A 21,869-nucleotide genomic window follows, 5' to 3' on the forward strand; every position below is an offset into this window, starting at 1 on the left:
CTCTGTTATTGAAAGTGTCTGGAAAATTCCCCAAACTCCTGTTGAGTCGACTCCAGGCCTGTTCGTCTCGGACTTTTCAGGACAATATTTACAGACAGTGACGGTTTCAACGAGAGATCGCTTCAAAGAAGTCTTGATCAAAGTCTAGATCTGGACAGAAGCAAAACAAGTCTCCATCCTAAAAGGCTGCAACAAGACAGCAGTGACCAAGGCCAAGCTCTGACATCTGCCAGCTAACACAAAATGACAAAATAAGTGATTTTAATGCTTAGCAAGTACAATTTGTACCGTGTTTACATCATGTGTTTTAGCATGTCAGCACGCTAAGATCTGCCTATTTCTCCTCTGGTCAGACAACTGTTTGCAACTCGTTGGCCATTAAAAAAAAAAAGCTCGACTGAAGCCCCTCTTCACCTTTATTTTAAATATGGTGCATGAACACTTACTAGAACGTTTTAAATTTCTCCGTTTTGATATATTTAGTAATGAACTGAATAACTAAAATTTTAGAATAACTTGATCATGCTGCAACATGAAAAGCTAAAGTTATTACAATTTAGTATTTCACTTTAAAAAAGTGCAAGCCAGAGGTGATGCCAGAGGAAAAATCCAAATCATAACAGTGGTCAGCAAGTCCAATCCTCTGCTGGCGATGGAGTCCATCCAATCATTGTTGAGATAATTCTGGATCAACTGATAGGCTGACTGACTCACAGACTCTGCCATCACATTGCTTGTGGATAAAACAATGCTCACTGAGTGCAGAGCATAGACTGTAAATGTTACTGGACAAAGTCTGAATGACGTCACCCATCGGTTACTGTAAGGGGCTCTGAAGTCCAGTTTAAATCCCATCAACTGTGATGAGGAGTAGAATAAAGTCTTTCCCCTGTACAGTGTGTGCCGATCGAGACATGAGCTCATCAGACCAATTTGGTTTTTGTACCAGGCTGTAAACATTTAGATTTCTGCTGTAAAATTTGAACGGATGTGTTTGTGACTTCCGGTGCTCCTGCTTCCAGCCTCAAGCAGACACTCGACGAACTGCAAGAGTTTGCACTTCTGCATCAGCTTTATTTTTCATCACTGTCGGTACCAATGAGATGCAAAGAGACACTGAGACTCCAGGTCAATGCCAACTACATAATCTTGTTTATTTTACTGCAAGGCATAAATCCCACGGTTTGTACTTCTGGAACTTCATGGTGTTTTTTTTTAAACTTACTTAAAAGCCAAACTTACATTACTGTCTCCTTCAAGGCCCCTTCAATAAAGCCATCAGGTGATGAGTGTTTGGCTGGCTGTGTTCCTCAGCTCTCTGCTGGTCTCCTCCTTTTTGGACCAGCGTGTCATTTTAAACATGTCATGTTGTAGAGAAGACATTGACTGTTTGCTCAGCTGTGGGGCTTCCAACATCTGGATGAGTCCCATCATCCCTACACAAAGGCATCTGCAAAGGCCCAAAGAAAGGAAAGAAAATCTGCCAGGCACTTCTCACTTGGCCTTGACAAATAATCAAGCGTACAGGTAGGTAAGGTGAGAGAGGGATGGGTTTTGCCATCTGCCCGTAGCCTACTCTAAGCATACTGTGGCAAGGAGAGACATTTTCCGGATGCATCTGCACGTAGGTGGGCAGTGTTTGGAGAGGTTACTAAGGCCAGAGCTTGGTATTCTGAGGTCATATTTCAACAAAGAGGGGCCACGTGAGAGTCGGCAGGGACGTAACAGAGGAACGTGCTTCGTCTGAAGGGAGCGTCTTGACAGGTTGATTTAGGCACCGTGCAGAGAAATTCCTCAGCAGTCCTGTCATCCCGTTGAGATTAAGAACAGTGCTGAGGTCAGCCCTGCAACAGCCAGGGCATGTAGGGCAGACACACTGGGCTACTTCCTCACCCGGGGTCACTTACACAAGCAGCAGACACAGTGCTATAAATTTAGAAGTACAGAGGCAAAACACAGAGGAGTCTTCTCCCAGTGGGTTTCATGATGAGTTCTGTTTCTCTTTCAAGCTGGGTGGTTTAGTGACTTGGGTGGTATTCAGAGGAATGGCTCTAAGGATTTGCTTTTCTTTGATTGTTGAGGCACTGTACTGGCTCCCAATCTATCACAGCAAACACTGAATTAATTCTTCTTAGAAACAATCTGTTTTGTTCCCTATAAAGCCTTGAAGAAGCCCGAAGTCATAATTCAAATGGTAAAATGTTTTGATTGGGTTTGTAAAGCTTTGAGCAGTCTAAACACCAATGTAATGAATTTAAAATAACACAGTAATTTGTGCCTTTATGAAAAGATACGCGGTCCATGAGGTAATCCATCATCCAAGTCATGCCCTTATACCCTACTGATCAGTTACAGTACCTACTTCACAGCCCTTTGAGGCTGCTGTAACGCAAACAGCCTCGCCACCTTCAACCAAGTGTTAAGTGTTAGCCTGGTGAAGCCAAATGCAGACGTGACAAGAACTGCAGTTCCTTGAGTGTCCACACACAAATGTTGGACCAAGATCAGAAGTGCATGAAATTTATAAGTGTGAGGCAAAATGGCTCAGTGGCGCCCTCTTTTGATTTTTCTTAATAGGCTTTTTGCTTACATACATGACAACTGTTTTACACATAAACATGCCAAGACCTACAATTTTATACTGAAGTCATCGTGAAATGTCAACAGGATGTCTGCTACAGTTTTTTTTATGTCACAAAATGCGTAATTTGTCTCATTCATCGGGTACTTATTTGAATGCACTTCATCTGATCAATTCTATGTATCAGCTGATAGTAGACAAGTTGAAGATTCAAAGTTGTGCAAATCAAGATGTTTTACGAAACGGCGTGTCTGTCAAGCTTTGATGTCTCGGTGTGGCCCCGTATAATCTTCCAAAAGGCCTTACGTGCCTGTAATTTGTCATCTATATTAATGATCACTAACTCAGCGTCAGTGTGTTTTAGACGATCTGAAGGGGTAAGCTACATAATTCCACATAAAGAGGGCGTGGCCGTGGCGTGAGGGAGAACTTTGAAGCTTCGCTGTGACAGTGACATTCGTTCTAACTTCAATACAAAGTTTTCCACAGAGCTTTACAGTTCATTGTGTTTCTGCTTGAACCACAGAATAAAATCACTCGCTACCAGAATATGTTGCACATTAAATGAATATAGCCTAACGCTCCTGTTAGTAGTAAGGCAAAACTACGGCTATGCTGCCCTCTTGTGGTGACAACAATATATACCAATTGTTTGTCCCAATCATAACAGAAATTTAATAATAAACAAAACAGTTAATTATTTTCACTGTTAAAAACACGTTTTCAAGTCAGTTGTTGCGAATCTGACTGCTGGAAAATGATAAGATCATACTTGTGCAGTTTAGCCCCAGAGTTACTCATAAACGTGTATAATTAGGGACATTACTGAGTTGACTGACAGGTGGATGCGTAGTAGCACATTAACCAGGAGACTTAATGCCTGCTTGAGCTCCACCACAGGTTGAGATAGCAAATTCAATTGGCTTCATATTGCATCTTTAGACTGAGAGTACTTTCATGTTTTATACAGTCTTTGCCTTCATCAACACCAGACTTGATTTATGCGAGCTAGCCTGGTCAATACTACCTACATGACCCGTAGTTGACATTTTAAAATAAAGTAAAATAACTTTACAATGAATAACCAGTACAAGATCTTTTGAGGAAAATGTATTTTCAAAATTCGGACAACAATATATGGGCGGATGTGTATTTTCTACATCACCATATTTCTTTAAAACGTGGATATATTTCCGTTAGTAATCCACAATACAATTAGAAACTAAATTATGATTTCAACGGAAAAAAAAAAAAAAAGAAGCTAAATAAGCAGACATAATGTCATACCCTGTGGTTCAACATTTTAGTGTGTTGTGCTTGATTATAGGAGTGTGATCAGATGTGCAGGATTGTCCTGCAGCTGCACATCTACAATCAACTCTACTCCAAATACTGGACTTCAACTGCACCACTTTGCCAGATTGTAGCCCCAGCTGTTAACCAGACTAGTCTACTTCAAGTAAGTTACCGAAAAACCTTCTCATCTTATCGTTTTGTATTTTTAACGATACCTCCTGTTCTCTGCTTAGAGCTAAACTTGACCCAACCCCTGCATCAATTCCTTTCCTGAATGTCTTTTGTTTCACCCGTTCTGCCCCATTTCCCCAGCACACGGTTCATTTCCTGCTCTCCCTTTACCCAGAGAGAGTCTCACCATTAATTCATCAATACCTGCGTTAGTGTCTGCATTCTGCATCTGGGTTAGCTAACTAGCTAACTAGCCTCCAGCTAACACATACTTTAACTTATGGGCTAAGTTGTAGTTGACTCAGCCAGTCAGCTTGAAGAATTCTTTTTGTGACTATATTCCCATTGTTCTCAAAATATATACATATAAAGCTCAGGTTTAAAATGCAGTTTTTGTCTATAAAGTCTTCCACTGTATCATCCTGCCGCTGCTCTGTTTTTAACAAGGCTATTTGGATATAGTATACTTATCCACCGTTAAGAATCCATCCAGAGCGCAAACAGACTAGGAAACAATACTCCATTGGACCGGCTTCAGACACTTGTGGTATTAACAGCATCTTACTCATGTATTATTTTTGGGTGGAGGAGGTAAACGAGAGGTTTCAGTACCAAGGGTTTGGTGTTGGTCTTGGTTAAAATCTCTGTCTGAGATTCCACAGTCACTCCAGTATTTACAAAAGCAGCACGGCCAACAGCTCAGCCATCGGCGTCTGTGTGATGAGATTCACGGACGGCGTACGCAGAAGGGCTCAGTCAGGGACTGCAGGCCAAGACGTGGCCTTTCACAGCCCACCAGGCCTTTCTCTGCAGCAGATCTAAGTCTGTAGACCTTTATTAAGGGGTCGTTCTGTGGATCGATGGTTGTTCTGTGACTAATTTGGTATTCAAGCAGCGTTCTGAACTTGTCTCATCATAAGATGTTTGTATTAAAAGTTAGATTTCAGTCAAAGGGAACAGTTGAAAGAAAGGTCCTTTTTAAAAATACTTTTATCTCACTGCCAAAACAGACGTCTCCTATGGATAGCAAGCAGAAGAGTGTTTCTCTTTCTGGAATATGGAAAACAGTCTGACACAGTTCATGACTAATCTATTAAAAATTTAATCCACACTCCTGCAAGAAAACACAAAATAGAAAGCAGCACTTTTGATGCATTGAGCCGGTACTTAAATTAATCAGTCTTCTTATCCAAAAAAACAGGACTATGGTCCCAGCATTTTAAACTTCTAATATATACAAGGCCATCTTCACACTCAAAGGTCCATTTGCTTTTTAAACTCTTCACTGTTTATCCACATGTGTAAGTGCATATTTAAACCTTCCTGTGGGGCGATGAAGCAAGCTGAGAAGATTATCATTTAATAGGAGTGGATTGGTTTCTGTTTTCTTAATAAATGTAAGTCCAATATTCAATCTCTTTTGACTCTGATTTTGGTTTACACAAGTCTTGTGGGGGAACACACAATGGCTCTTAGGCAGCTAAATATTACATTGGGTGTTTACCAGCTAGCTGCAAACTGATTCTGTCTGCTGCTTGTTAATGTGCTGCTGGTGTGCTGTGGGATATTTAGATGTGTTTTTACTGGAACAGCTCTGTACGGTAACCAATCACAATTTTTTAAGAGCTGGGAAAGTCAACTTGAACTGTTACGTCCCATTAATAAGATGAAACGTGTTTGAAGCTCCATAAAGCCGTGTTATTGGGTCGATGTCAATGTTAAACCATATGGGCGTATATAAACATTTCTTTGCAATAATACTTTAAATTTAGTTATTAAAAACATGTGTGGCAAATATTTTATATACAGTACAAACTTTAAACTTTATGTCCTAGAAGTGCACTATCTACTATGAAGGAGTTTTTAATCAGAAGAACATCTTCATAAATTGACTGAGCAAACTAAACATATTGTCTAAGAAAATAAGCATAAAAACATTCAGGTGAGAAAATATGTAGTCTGTTGTCACTGAGAGCTAGACTTCATTTGACCTCTTTAAAAAAGTCCTTTGACCAGGTGGTCATGTGTTTTACCTCTGGAAGAAGGAAGGACTCAGTTTTAGATCTCAGCTCCTGTAGAATCTGAGTGTGTGGAGAGGACAGATGACTGTCGCATGACTTGTCACTGTTCCTCTCTGCAGCATGATTCCAGTGTCGCTCTGTCAAACAACAAGAAACTACATATTCATAATCAATCAGAAATAAACAATATATACTCAAAAACAATGCTGATGATATTATATACTGTAATTATATTTAGGGATGGATGTTAAAGGCTTAGCTTCTTTGATTTATAATAATTCATCGCTCCAAGCTCAGGCTGTCTTTATCTCTTTAAGTCTTAATGTTTATACTGTACCTATTTAAGAATATTGTTAAATCCCAGAGCCATATGATCATTACATTATATATTATATTAAGATGTGCAAGGTTGTCATCCAGTAAATTCATTGTTTTGTATCGCTGTATGGAGGTCTTGTTAACTTTAAAGATTAGAGAAGCTGTTTAAACAAACTGTAAAGGTTTGTGTGCACTAATAGTGCAGCAAATATGATTATATATTATACATATTTCCTCTGTATGGATGCACGTTGGAAAATTTACTTTAAGCCATCCTGTCTTCCCACCTAATTCTAATTCCTTCACTTCAGTTTGGTATAAATATAGTACACTATTTAAATCTAAGCCTCACTTATAATGTTAAATCAATCAATATGTAGACAAGCTAGTGCTTCTGAGGATCTGTTTGTCTCAAACATCCTCTGCAATATAAAAATAAAATAAGATTTCATAATACCTACCGTCTTATTTGTAGTTTTAAAATCTGATGCTTGTTGAAAAAGCAGGTCTCGCTGATGTGTAGCACATGTTCACCATATTGTGTGTCCTTCTCTTAAAACTGCTATTCAAATGATCCTCCATTCAGGAGTTGATGGCTTTGGGTATTTTATAAAGAAAATTAATTGGAAAAAAAATAAGCAGTAGCACATTTTTAGAAACAAAAGACAAACGGCCTAACATCATTGCCCTATATTTTTTTTATGCAGATTAATAAATAATTAAAAATTTCCTTCAAGGCCTTGCACCAAATGTGACATTGTGACGTAGGATGCTCAGCAGTGTACCTTTTTTTTCACCTTACGCATATTACCTTCGGCCACTCTTTACAACCCAAGCGTTCACCTTACATAACCACCCAGTGACTCTCACTGTGGCTGCAGACAGAACGTGAGGGACAAAGTAGCCATGACAGGTAACAGCTTGTATGTGTCACCTCCATCTGTCATCGTTTCTCCTCGTCGCAGACACAAAAAGAGAGACGGGGAGTGAGGGATGTGTTGTGAGGCGGAAGCGGTGCGCTCTGATAGCAGCAGCAGGAGGTTGTGGGAGCACAGTGGGGAAAGTCTCAGACAAGATTTAAACAAACAGAGACGCTGATGCTGGCTCCGACTGGCCCGGGACGAAACAGCGAGCGCCCTGACAGAATAAGGCCATGAAAGATCACACGCTGTCATCTCCAGCTCAGCCCGATAAGTGTTTTGTACAACTTCCACAACCATTTGGGAAACATCTAACAGACTAAGTGATTGCATAAATCATTTCCCGGAGTCAGGGGCCATGTAATGCTGCAATCTTTCCTTTAAGTTTGTATCCAAATGTTGGGACTTTAAGCGGCCAATTCATCATCTCCAGAGTCCAGGAAAATGCTGGAAAAACCACCTATTGCAATTTGATTTTAGATTGGCTGGTCCCACTTCCATGTCTCTATACTAATTATTCTTACATACTACAAAAAAAACAGAAAAGGTAACAGAAAAAGTCTCAACTCTTTATTTGTAAAATATCAATACTGTGGATTTCTTGTAAATCCTGACATAGCATACATGAGGTTTGGTAGTATCCCAACTGATGAAAGCTGCCAGAAAATAGATTTATTTGCATTATAAAACAGTACAAATAAATAAACACTGTCATGAAGAGATATGTTTATGTTTCTACTGATGAACGTTGCAGTTCACATTTTATTTGACAAGTAACAGTAAAAGTAGATATTCTCCAGAGAGGTTTGTCTTCCACTTGTCTATGCTTCTGTGCGTGTGTGACATACAGTCGTGGGTTGACTCTTGAGGGAGTTTTCCCTTTGGAAATATCCCCACCTTCAGGCCGTGCTCTGTTTCCACTGGCTGACAGCTCGTCCCACTTGCATCAGCTCCTCCTGGAAACATCAGGACAACAATAGAATGAGCTCAGCATCTCAATAGACTTAGCCTGCTTTGAAATCAAACACTGTACGTTCAAACTGTGCTTCTTCTTAAGGCAGCGTTACTTGTATCATTATTTATTAATGAAGCCATGGAAACACAGATTTAATCTGTGCGTGACTGAGCGCGATGCAGTGTTTGTGTGTGTCCTTGTGTGGGTCAAGTTGTATCGCTTGTCGGCGAGCAACGTGAAGCTGAGTCTATTGAAGGTTTTGTTATCACACCTGCTTTATGTGTTACTGTGTTTGCACAGGAGCTTTTGTACTCGTGAAGATCACAGTTAGACCTTGAGAGTGTTATGGTAAGATGATTTTTCATGTTTTGAAGAAAAACTAAACACCAAGAAAATAAACATCTGAAGTATCTCTTGAAATAAAGAAGGAACATTTAAGCAAAGAGAAACGGCTTCATTGAAAGTACGTTTCAATATATTAAAGGAAAATTTCACTAATCATTTTAGACGTCACTCCTGTTGTGAGAATAAAAATGGCAGACCTGCAGAAATGTTTTGCTAGGCTGTTGGTTGAGTCCATGGGTGGAGATACAAGGGGAGGTTTTTTTTTTTTTTTTTTTTTTTACCAGAATACAAAAACTGGATGTGTTTATTTCAAACGTTGTGGGTCGATAGACACTCAGGTTACCCAAATACACAGGATTTTTCACATGTCCCTTTTAAAATTGGAGATATGTATTTTCTTAAATGAAATGAATATTCAGGACATCCTAATTTAGCATGGTAGAAATGGTGGTATGTGCAGGATGCAAGATCAGTTCGGGGACTAAATATCGTGTACGGAGGCTAAAACCCTCAAAGCAGCAGCGACTGGTTGAAAATGTCATCCCTGACTCTCTCATCTCCGTTTTCAACTCTACACACTGTCCTGCGTTTTAAAGCTACAAATGTAATCTTCACATTGTGTAAAAAACGTAGTGCCCTATGAGCAAGTGTCAGTTCGATTTTAGAAGTTACAAAAGCAGCTACTCCTACTGCACAGGGATAAAACCTGACCTCCTACTGCCTTTTACCCCCCACTGATGAAGAGTCCACTTTATTTTACTCAGGTAAAGTGAAACTTGTGGAAAAAAACAAATCACATAATCAGCAAGTTTTCTTTTGTTTTGTTTTTGGGGCGCGCGGTAGTGCAGCAATAAATGTTTATTCAAATGACTGATTATGCGTTCTATTTATTTGTTTTTGATGCAGTTCATATTAACTTTGCGTATGCATCTTTTGTTGTTCTGTTTTTTGTTCGTGCTGATGCTAATGTGCAGCTTTGGACCCCTGTCTTCTTGATTAAAGTCACCACCCTATAATGAAACAAGTAAGAGGAAGCTAGTGGGGATACGCTAATCATTTTAATCAAAAAGGGCTCCTTGAGGGAAAGGTTAGATTAGTTTGGGACAGGGTAGTCACTAAATCAGTAAGACTCCTGGATAAAATTAGAAAATGTGTGCGTGAGTATGTGAGTATTTGTGTGCGGCATGGCTGCTGAGCTCAAAATATGTTGTGTTGGGTGTTTAACATTGAACCTGCACTGGGTGACTAATTCAGATGATTCAGGCCTTTCAAACGTCAACAGCAGCGGTGCTTTGAAAGACATTTAAAGTGAAAAGAATGCATTGTGTGTCGAACAGAAAATCAACTTTATACAGCTAATTTAACTCCTCTTTCACTATTAAAGTCAAAGCTCAGACATTTTTTACTCTGGCTGCCAGCCTCAACCTGAGACTGCAGCTTCGGCGTCGCGTCACTCCCTGCAGCAGAATGTGGAGAACAGCTTCCTTCCCTGAGCAGCGGTGCTTATGTTTATGAGGACGTCACAAATATACCAAGAGTTTGCCTCACTCCGTTCGGGCACGTGGCCAGAGGGTTTTATGATTAAAACCAGATTGTGCTTGCCCAACACAGAAAGGCCAGAAAAATAGATTGCAGTGACGCATACTCTACACAAGAGGGAAGTACTGAAACATACAGCATCTGTGAAAAGTGGACTTTGTTTTGGGGGAATAATTGACTGTATGTATCTGCTGTTCAATTTTCCGTATCTCCTGGAGGGACTTTTTCACAGATGTCATCTTGTTATTAAGTCTGATTCTAATTCCCAGTCAGTGAGTAATGATACATCTGACTGTGGCGAGAGAAGAAAGGTTTGGGTCCTCCTCATCAAGCCCTTTGGCAGTGAGTTATGCCAATTCTGAGTCAGAGCTGTGATCATCCTGTAAATATAATGACGCCTCTTTTGTGTCATATGATTGGATCCCAGCCGCTGTGGGGTCGTCCTTCTCCAAAAACCTCTGGGTGCCTGCCAAGTCTCAGTTCCTCCAAAGTGGTGACTAAGTTACACTGTAAAAAGAAGTCTGTCAAAAGCTTTTTAATCTCTGTCTGCCCTCAGAACTCGAGACCGGTCAGGAATCATTCAAATCTACTTAGAAGTTGGATTTGTCCTCTAGTCTGCCCTCAAATTCAAGAGATTAAGAAACACTATGGGTGAACTGTTTTTAAAGGCATACTTCACCCATTTGCATGAAGCTGTGTATCATTAGAAACATGGTAGTAGTGTTGAATGGTCATGAATCCAGCCCTCATTTTGACCTGAGACGAGAAAATCTGTTTTTCTTTGCTTGAAAATTTTCTTCATGTGATGCAAAAAGCGTCATATTGCATCACATGAAGAAAATTTCCAGCTTCATGCAAATGGGTGAAGTATCCTTTTAAGGCCTTTCATTTTTAACTCGGCTTATTTTTACAGTCATTTTGTAAGAATAAGTATTCACTGAATGTTAATTCTGTAAAAAAAAAAAAAAAAAGAACTCAAATTTTCCCAACGTTTACGAGCAAGTGAATTTGCTCACTCTGCTGGCTGATAACGATCAGACACAAACCTTTTACAGTGTGGAGAAAACTGGGAAATCATGTGACATCAACAAAAGCAGACACTTTACGCCCCCTCCGCCTGCCGCCCACACACAGACACACATACATCAAACACACACATAAACCTTTTTTTGTCACGGGGAGGAACGCTGCAATTCATTTACTGACTTTGAAAACCGCTCTGCCAGTAAACACAGCAAACGTCATCGGCTCTGACGGAAACATCAACACCGTGAGAGAAGAGAGGAGAAAACATGAAAAGTCCTCTTGTGTCTGTGCTTACCATGAGTTGTTCCCCTGCCTGGTCCCACTCTGACTTCCACTTGCTGAAGCAGGGTCTCATGTTTCAGGCCCCCATGGCATCGGGGCAGACAGCCCCTCCCTCCTTCACACTATGCTGGCACTCTGGCGGCCCCTCCCCCCCGGGTATGCAGGGGTCCTCACAGGCTTTGGAGGCAGGTATGGGCCTTTGCCACATCGCCCATTTTGAGGGTACAGTGGCGGCTTCTGAGTTCTTGAATTTGAGGTGCTGTTACCAATAATGACTTTAGGGTCTAGGCTGTGAGGATGAGGGTCAGGATGAGTTTGTCCGATGTGGTTTGAGCCTCTGGGAGGACACAGGTGAGGCGGCTGGCCGTTAACACCATGCCTCTCGTGCTTGATGTCCTTATTTTGGCTCGGCGGGGTGAAGCGGCTGGTTTTGACGACAGAAGCCATGTGAACCGGGGAGGGAGAGTTAGTCCTGAGGATGATGCGGTCTTCATCGACTTGGTGCGACGTTTGTGCAGGAGCAGGTTTGTGATTGGACAGAAGAGCCACCTTGAGGTCACCTGGATGAACTGAGCCGTGAAAAGTTCTCGAGGACCCCTGAGTGATGCAGGGCGTCTCCTCACTGAGGTCGATACTGGCTGTGAGACGATCGATCTGCTGGACCACCTGAATGATAATACAGAGAGTCAATACCTGTGTCCAAACTAATGATCTGCAGTATTACGAGTCAGTTATTACTAAACCATACTGAGACTCCACTACAGTTCAAGTGGACATTTTATCATTTCATTCAAGTCTTGGATTGTGCTTATTAAAATAAACTGTGAGGTTCATAGTTGGAGCCCCTTCTGCCTCCGAAGTGTTCTTTACCCTCTAAACCTTCTCTGATGGTTTGATTTATTTGAACCAACAAATATTTTATCTTACAATTATTACAAATAGTGAAACAGAGCTTCAAGTCTCTCACGACCCCTCGGATGTTTCTTTTGACCCCTGTGAGGGGCCCTGACCCCTTGGTTAACAACCACTAGATAAGCTATCTAACTGTGTATGCAAGAACAAAAAAAATCATCATATCCATGTGCCAACCTGTGTTGTGTTGAAAAATTAAGCCATTGCAAAAGTGAAAAAACTGCAGTTCCTCCAGTGACCACTTGGTGCTGGCCTTAAAAACCAAGGAATCCTCATTAGGTCCAATGTTAAAATTCAGATTGATTGTGTTTACAGTCCAGTTTTAGTCTCTATAGATCACTCTTTTATAAAGTGCATTGTGAGGGGTGTGGCCTTGTGAGGGGTGTGGCCAAGTTATCTGACGGTTGGGCACATGGTTTGGCCGGAGCATTTCTGCCATCATTGGGCTTCATAAAACCTCCTTTAGAAACCAAAAAAAGACATCTAAGAGACGTAGTCCATGTTTATGTTTTCATCCAAATAAAAATCAGCTATAATTGATGCAGCTGTATTGATTTAACAATGTGAAATGATTATATGCCAATGATAGGGGCCTTTTTTAACAAATGAGTACCTTCAATTTTTCCATACTTTCACATATTCCGATGTTTACTTAAACCCTTCAGCTAATACCTTTTTATAAGTAGGTTTAAGTGCAAGACTTTTGAGTTTTTTGACTTTGTGGTTTTGGTTCAGGCACTCAAGTTAATGATCTGAGTACGTATTCACAGGAATCAGGTTATCTCCTTTAGTGTCAAATCAAAATGATGGCATTGATGTTGCTTCAGGACACCGGCAGGTATTTTATAGAAGCATTCAATTCTATTTTACAGCTGCATGCAAAATGGATACTGTGGCATAATTTAGTAACAGAGCGGGTGCTTTAATGTGCTGGCCGGAACGCTGCCAATTTTGGCCAGCCTTCTGCAAAAGGTCAGAGCAAAATCGCTCTCGATCACTGCCTCGGTAAAATGATGATGAGTGAGTCACAAACAATACAGTCAGCATGAACAAGTAATGATACGCTCTCATGATAATGCACGCACAAAGCTGTGTTCAAATGATTTGCGCAGATGTTGGTATTTGAGCTTTGTGTGCTTATCTGTAAATGTCACAGAGAGAAAAGGCTGGTATATCTGCACCTGACGCAGACGTTCCTGTTTGAACACCTGGAGTAAACGTCTTTAATAACAGACACTCCTACCTCTTTCATCTCCACATGAACTTGCTTCAGCCCACCCAATACATCCTCCAGATCCGTCACCACTTGTCTGATCTGATCTCTCACCAAATCCTGCCTTCTCCTCTGCTTCACCACCTCCGAACTCTGCAGCTGATGCTGCTCGTCGTTGGTTGCTGTGGACTTTGGGGGCTCTGTGGTGCTGATGCCAGAGGGAGGGGTGTAGGGCCCCTTCTGTCTGCTCTGCTTTAACTGTTTTTGTGGGACTTCAGTGGGGAAAAAGCCTTTCTGAGAGTCTTCACGTCCATTAAAACCATCCTCTGATCCACCCTTCAGTAGTCCCCGGTCCTGATGGCTATCTCTTTCCTCCCCTCCCTCAAAGAACACAGGTCTTGGTCCACAGTGGCCATTTGGCATGCTTGAATGACCCACATTGTAATTGTGCGACTCCAAATGATAGTTGCATCCACAGGCTTCCCGTTCCTCATCCACTGACACATACCGGATAGTCCTCCTGTGCCTGTACCCTTGACCTTTGCCCTGAAGATGAGGGAGAGGGTGGGGTATCCCGGCGTTAAAGGGGTGTGTCCGGGAGTCGCCACGCACCAAACAGCCACACTGTTCTCTGACAGACGGGTAGTGTCTCACCCCAGGCTCCGGTGGGTAGCTCCACTGGGCAGGGTTCAACTCCCAGGGGTGAACTTGGCTCAAGTCGTCTCCCGACTGGCTGCGAGGGCCCGGCCCTGCAAACACAGGCCTCCTCTGTGGGCTGCGATGACCACTTCTCTCAAACCCGTCCACAAGGAAAGCTCTCCCTCCTACGTCTTTAAACCGAGGAGCCTGTGTGTCTCTCCTGCAGTCAAGAGATGGGTGGTCTGTCTGTCTGGCTGATCCTGCTGGTGGGTATCCAAGCCCGGCGTGATGGTGGAACGGCTCCTCATAGCGGACACAGTGCTGGCAGGAGCAGGGGGTGGAGGTGTTGATGTGCTGGAGGAATCGATGGTGTCCAGTTGTTTCTGTGTACATGTCCAAAGACGTCCAGAGGCTTGTGTGGAAAACGCCTTAGAATAGAGCTGTCCCCCTCCCGTCCCTGCTCTCCCCAGCCCAGTCATTCACTTGCTCTGTTTTCCTCATCTGTGTCTGCCCACAAGAAAACTTTTTCTTCAGCTCTTTTTTTTCCCCCCTTCTCTGCCCAAGACTTCTCCCTCCCTCCCTTTCCTTCCTGTCTGTTGTTTCCTTTCTCCTGCTCTCCTGTAGTTGTTAATCTCTGCTGCCCGTTCTTTCCTTTCCCCAGACCTTCTTTTTCTTTACCTACCTAACTTTCTTTCTACTCCTTCTTCTTCCTCTTCTTCACCCTCTAGCCCTCTCTCCTACATGGGGCCCCTCTTCACCTCCACTCTGTCTCTCTTTCTACCTCTCCCGCCTCGTTGCTCTGTCTCATTTGCTGCTGCAGGCTTCTACTCTCTCTCTCTCTCTCTCTCACTCTCTGGCTGTGTATTTCCCGTTTCCTCCCCTCCCCTCTCCCGCTCTCTTTCTCCACCTCTTACTCCGTCTCTTGCTTTTGGTACATACTCTCAAAGATAGTAGGCTGTACCTGAATTTATAAATTCCTTCTCTCCCCTCCACCTAAAATCCAGCCGCCCCGTGACGCTCCTCCGGTGAAGGACTCCATATGGTTTTTCTGATCCGTCAGAGAGTGCGTGGAAGAGTCCCAGCTCCGGTGCTGAGCTCATTAGCCCAACTAAAGCCTTTTGCACTCTGCAATTAAACGCTGCCTGGGATTCCTTGGCCGAAGACTGAGACAGGAGGAGAGGGAAGGGGAGGGAAGGGGAGGAGAGAAGTACTGGGGGAGGTGGAGTTTGTAACATACACAGATGAGTGAGTAGCACTCAAAGAGACTGAGTTTTTCACCATTCTTTATGTCCCTTTTTCCAACCTCCTTCCCCTCTTTATCCTTCATCACTCCTGTCAATTCCACTCCATCATTGCCTTGGTTCAAAGGATTCCTCCTCGATATTTTGGCCAAACTTCACTCTGCTGAAGCAAGCATGCATGTAATACTGTATAGAAAGGTAATCACCCTTCTCCTCTGGAGTACATACAATAGTGTTTGAATACTGTCATAACATTAAACTGTCAGAAAAGCAAAACAGAAGGTTTAAGTCAAGTCGAATCTGTTGTTTTCATTACAAATCAATCGCTGTTGACTATATACAGCCATGAATTAAGGATTAAGTGGACAAAGGAAAAAAAACGGGTTCATAATTAGAAAAGTGGCACGAGGAATCGAGATCTCTTCTCTTTCTAAAATAGAAGAACACAGCTGTTTTTGTGGCTCGTAATCCTCTGCAACCCAAGACAGCTAGGCATTTATTTTCAAAGAAAATAACTGGAGCTTTGAAAACAATGGGTTGTCAAAAAAAAAAAAAAAAAACTACAGAGAATAACAGCAGAGGAGGATGAAGGAGATTCATCCTTCCCAACAGGAGGATGAGAAGTCCAGTCCCTGCTGCTGGGAAAGATTGTTGTTGAAGATGAAACAAAGCCCGGGAGCTTTAAGCATATATTATATTTAACATGCTTATAGTTTCACAGGAGGACTAAGACAATGCACATCTATGGACACACGTGCACATTCACATACATGGAAGCAAAGCTGAATTTGCTCTTGCTATTAAGTTGCTGTTTGTAGGCTGGTCGTGGGGGATTGAGCTCTCAACCTCTCTACTTTGATAATGGTGACTTTTTGGACACTTTGGGAAACAAGCTATCAACAAACAACATGTTATAAACAACCCAGAGATATGTTTGATGGGCAGTCAAAGAGGCAGAGTTGAGGTGTGTCTTATGGGCCTGACACACCGAGCAAACGGCAAAGAACTAGTGAAGGCCGCCTGTGGCATCACGACGTCATCTTTTGTGACGAGTTGGGCTGTGGAGCATCCTGGGCGTCTCGGAGGTCTGAGCTGTGACTCCACACAGATAAGATCCAACTGTGAACTCGTATCCTCGGGTAGACGTCCCGGTGTGGATTATTAAGAATTCATTTTGTTACGAGTAAGACCAGGAGGTGAATCTGTGTCCGGTGGGACGTAAGACTTGAACAGTCACAGGGACTTTAAAGCAACAAGATGTGTGTGCACACTGAGCTGATTACTTATGATGGTCGCACACCCGTCACTATCGGCTGGCCATAGTGACGGCCATAGTGCCCCCCTATGCCCCCCCCCCTCCCCCCACTTGAGGCACAGTTTTTTTTTTTTATATATATAAAACTTATATTATCATAGATGCAAATTATGTTGCATTGATGTTGCATTCTTTATCAATAAACCATCAAAAATGTAAAGAAACAATGGTGTGATTGTGTTTGATGGGAATTTACACTGCGACAGCCTATCACGGACTGACTAAAAAAGAAATTTAAGCTACGTACGTGATGTAGCCTACGTCATTGTAGCCACTCGACGTTACTGCGAATTTTTGAAAGCTGGAGGAGTTTTTGCCGGAAGGACTCTGTTTTAGTTCTTAGCTCCTGTGTGAACTGCTAGAGTCTGGGTGTGTGGAGAGGAGAGATGACTGTCGTACGGCTTGTCTCTCTGCAGCATTATTCCAGTGTCACTCTGTCAAACTATATGCATTATCAATCAGAAATAAGCAATATACACTCAAAAGCAATGCTTATTAAGATAATAATACCAATGAAAGAGAGCCGACTGACCTGTATGAAGTCCCATTCAGAGTCAGAGGGTTTCTTCAGTAGCACGGCTGCAGGAGACTTCTTCTGTACAATAACATCTGTCTTCTTGGAAAACCTTTGAACCAAATCAACAAGACACGTTAGTTCAGACACAACAGCGAAAGTGCTCTAACTACACTTTGAGAGAACAAGGATGACACTTGTTGCAATCTGGCAAAACATAGTTAAAATTTAAATGCAGTGTATTTGTATAGCTTCTCCTGTGGCACTATTGTGACACAGTTAGTAATGCAGACATGTTTGAGGGAAATTGTAATGAATTGAATTTTTTTTTTAAAAGAACATTTTTATGTGTACAAAGACATTTTTTTTGTGCGACCTCTCCTGACCCTGCATCACGCCCCTGGAGGGGGGGGGGGGGGGGGGTCCTGACTCTTTAAAGCCCCCGTTCAAACATTAACTGCACTTTCAGATCATTTTGTGAGAATTTTCCAGGCATGTGTGTGCATCTGCAAATGGCCAAATATTTCACCCCAACTTCATTCCGACTTATTCACGCCAGCCACAAAAAGTCAGGGTCAGTCGGTGTGTCAGCAGGTTACATTCATCAAAATCATCCAACAGCAAGAGGTTGCAATGACGGCGTTTATATCCAAACGGTCAGATCTGAATCACTTAATGAATCTGCTTCACACTCTTCTCTGCTGTTTAGACTGTGACTGTGTGTATTGGTTTAAAGATGCTTACATCATCTGCGTCTGACTCTGTTGTCGACAACATTGTGACTTCAGCATGTGTGAAAGAGGCTCTATAAGGACGATGAGTCATGTGGAAAAATCATATTTAAAAAAAAGCACCGATGCATTTACCACAATAATACAAGTGACACAGTTTGACAGCACTATCATATAGTCATACGGCCCACCTGATGATTAATAGTCTTATAATGAGCACAGTCAGCACAGAAACTGACAGTGGCCTTTTGTTAAATTGGCTGAGCTTGATCCTCCAGCATCTAACAAGCAACCAGTCGGGGATGAAGAGCAATCTAACCCTATATTCACTACTTTAATTTACGGTGTCCGAATTCCAGTTTTCTCATTATTTATTCATTTCTGATTTCCTTGAATCAAGCGAAATTACCTAAATCGTCATCAAATTCCCATCTGAGTGTGCCATTTCCTTACATTAGCCATTTCTCTGTCTCACATAGATGTAATTATACAGTCCTGACAGAAAGAAGAGATTGAGCAACATCTCGACCTGTCATCTCGTGATCTCTCAGCAGGAGGTCATCATGCAGAGCCGTGTCTACGGGCTACAAAGGGAATATCAAAGCATGTACTTGTCATACTGCCTGCGCCCATACATATAGATAGGTACGTTAGGACTGTGTTGCCTTAGGGACCTCTTACATACTCACAGTTTTGGATCAGCTAGCCCAGCTCCGGACTAGCCACATTTCCGCACTCAGCCACTCTGCGATCTTCTGTCCTTGCCAGAGTCAGGATGGCCTAATTAGCACATATGGATACCTCTAAATGAGATAACAAGAGCTCAATATGGTGTTGGCTCTGTGTCAGATGGTGGGTGGCCTATTTACCCTCCTACAGATACACAGGCCCAGATAGTTACTGATGCAAACCTGAAAGGCCCATTACTGCACATAATATGCAGATCTAATAGTTCACAAGAGATGCTGTATGTGATATGATGAATGTGTATATACCATTGTACTGTACTGAAAAGATTTAGCCTCATTAAACTGTGCTCAAATGTGACATACTGATTCATATGTCCGTTTAATATCCTTAATAATCAAACATGCCAAATAAACAAGTTGAATCTGAAGGAAACAGAGTTTACATCCAAGATGTTTTAACAAACTTAAAATGTTAAATAAACTTAAGACTGCTCAGCAAGAAAGTGCCTGTTTCACATCCCCATCGGATACGGGCCTTTCTGTGTGGAGTTTGCATGTCCCCCCCTCCCAGGCATGCGTGGGTATTCCAGCTTCCTATTACAGTGCAGAGACATACTCGTTAGGTTAATTGGTGACTCCAAAACTGCCCGTAGGTGTGCGTTTGAACGTTTGTCTTTCTCTACATGTCAAGCCTGTGTTTTACCCACAACCAGCTGTGATTGGCTCAAGCCTCCTGCGTCCCTGAACAGGACAAACAGCATGGGTAATAAATGGGAAAAGAAATTGTCATACTTATTATTATTGCTCATGGCCCCCCGTGTTTTTTTCATTTAGCCTGTGTTTACTGTTCTTACTTTTAAAACATACCAAGACAATGTTTCTAAACTGATGTTTTTAAACTGATGTTTTTAAAAAAGAAGGAAAAACGCCCCTGAAGGTGAATCTAACTTCCTCCAGCCTCATTAAGTCATCCCTTCCCCATTCTGGTCATATTACCTCTCGCTTCTCTCAACAACAAACTGTTGGGAATAAAGCTGAATGGCACAATGGTTTACCAAAACCCTGAAATGACCTGAACAAAAGTTGGCAAGGATACTTGAGTTTGAGTTTGGGGTAGTAAATGACCAAAGAAAAGCCTAGTGACCATGGACAGAGGCTGTGGTCCTCGTCACAGTAGCTGTGGGTTCGATCCTGACCTCTGCCCTTTGCTGCATGTCACCCCCCCCCCCCAACATTTCCTGTTTCTTTTCAGCTGTTCTATCCAATTAGGGCAAAACGCACCCCCCCCCCCCCCCCCCCCCCAAAAAAAACCCCCCTCTAAACCATACATACAAACTTTTTAGTTTCAACAAGGATTTTCAAACCATCGATTTCTTTAATCATAAGAAAAAATTATTGCATTTTTTTTTAAGAGATTTTTTTTCTTCTTAGTTCACAAAGAACAAACTGTCCAAGAACTGTGAACTTTAAACCTGCTGTTTCGAAATAAATGAGAAGATCAAAAACATGGGCTTTACTGTTGGCCCTTCAATACGACAACCGTAAAAATCAATATATCCCAAAATCTATCTGGTTTAGTCTTAGACTTAGACTTAGACTAAACTTTATTGATCCTTTGGGATGACTCCCTCAGGAAATTTAGGAAATAAGGGGTACACAATTTATAAATAAGGGGTACACAATCCCAAAAATAAGAACTTCTCTGAAACTTTTAAAGATTTCCTGAAGTTGAAGGTTTTAGAGTCTCAACGTTTGCTGAAGTTTTCAAATGTTGATAATGATTTTAATCATTTGTGATCAAAAAGTGACGCCTTACTACACTCTGTGTTCACAGAGTCATGTAGGATATCAGATTCTGTGAACATTGTGTTCTTTCCCATTAAATAAAACAAAATAATTCAAACAACGCACTGATCACATGCTTTTTGTTATTTGCAGGGTTGTGCAACAAGATGTCCTCATGAGTGTTTCCGTCTCCCCATCACGTACATATTAATTTCCACACTGCATAATCAAGTTAAAAAGAGACAGTAGACAACAGTGACTCCTCCAGAGCTCATGCAGCAGTGTGTCCCATGGAGACACTTTTAGCATCACATCAATGCTTTAATGTAAACTGAATGTATAAAATATGAGGCTTTCTTCGGTACACTGTAGTACTTGAATATAGCTTCTCTTTAATCACTACAAAGATTTTTTTTTAATGCAGAAAATCAAAGTAAAAAAATTTCCTTTACCTGCTTTCCTATCATTTGTCAACAACAAAGAGGTCTGCGTATTGCTGATAATTTAGCACATTCACTGCAACACATGGTGCTTTAATGAGGATGAAGAATTCCTGCATTTGGAGATGAGGTCAATCTAATTTCCCACACAACGCTCTCCTGTTGTGAGTAAATTACCACATTTCCTCAGAAGCTACGATCACCATGCGGTAGCAAGTAAAATATTCAGTCAGGCTTGAAATGTGTTTTGTTTTGTTTTGTTTAAGGTAAGAAATAGAAGAGTATTAACTCCTGGTGAATTTAAATGTCAAAAACGGACCAAAGTCAGATAAATGAAGCCAATTCAGCGCTCCAAGGAGTCAAGGAGTCCAATTATCCAAAATCTTAAAAAGAAAAATATAGTCACAGAGAGAAGAAAGAAACTGCAATCTGAAAAGATGTTTGTGGCAGTTCTGATCAAAGTGTACAGAATACTGTGTTCATCTCACACACACAGTGAGGCCATATCTTAGATCAGTGATCCCTGTGTGCATATCCTGCTTTTAGGGAACACAATGGTCACGCTGTTCCAAAGAGCATTGTAAAACAATTCCTATTTTCAAGCCAGGAAGACCAATTGCATCACACAAAAAAAGAAGCTGTGTCATGCAAGTCATAAGATAAGTGAGTTCAAGGATTTTGTGGGAGAGAAAAATTAGGTTTTGTTTTACAATATTCTTTTTTCTTTTGGTCCTTGAGTCGAGTAACTTTACATTTTACAATAGATAATGGACAGTGAATCTGCAGAGCTTAAAAGACCTCCGGGTGCTGAGTCTAATATGTTTCGATGTTGTGACCATCAAGGACACAGAAGTCAGCTGTGAAAGAAAGCCTGAAATCCAAATGAAAATGGCAACAAAAGCACTAATGGATGTGATAATGACAGAGGGAGAACGA

The 21,869-nt window shown here is 41.7% G+C and overlaps 1 protein-coding gene and 1 long non-coding RNA gene across 2 annotated transcripts; one reads left to right on the forward strand and one right to left on the reverse strand.

Moving 5' to 3' along the window:
• The first annotated feature begins 1,266 nt into the window (after positions 1-1,266).
• LOC306826917 lies at positions 1,267-18,989 on the forward strand. The gene is made up of 3 exons (XR_013779547.1): positions 1,267-1,527; positions 3,909-4,040; positions 18,499-18,989. It is a non-coding gene; the product is annotated as an uncharacterized lncRNA (long non-coding RNA).
• LOC306826256 (uncharacterized protein) lies at positions 7,865-15,466 on the reverse strand. Its single transcript, XM_079347456.1, has 3 exons — positions 13,610-15,466; positions 11,468-12,120; positions 7,865-8,263 (listed from the first exon to the last, which is right to left on the reverse strand). The coding sequence occupies exons 1-2, from the start codon at positions 14,609-14,611 to the stop codon at positions 11,572-11,574; spliced, it is 1,551 nt and encodes a 516-aa protein (XP_079203582.1). The 5' UTR covers positions 14,612-15,466; the 3' UTR covers positions 7,865-8,263; positions 11,468-11,571.
• Positions 18,990-21,869: the final 2,880 nt, after the last annotated feature.

This window comes from Symphodus melops, assembly GCF_947650265.1.
Source record: "Symphodus melops genome assembly, chromosome: 7".
Taxonomy (NCBI): domain Eukaryota; kingdom Metazoa; phylum Chordata; class Actinopteri; order Labriformes; family Labridae; genus Symphodus; species Symphodus melops.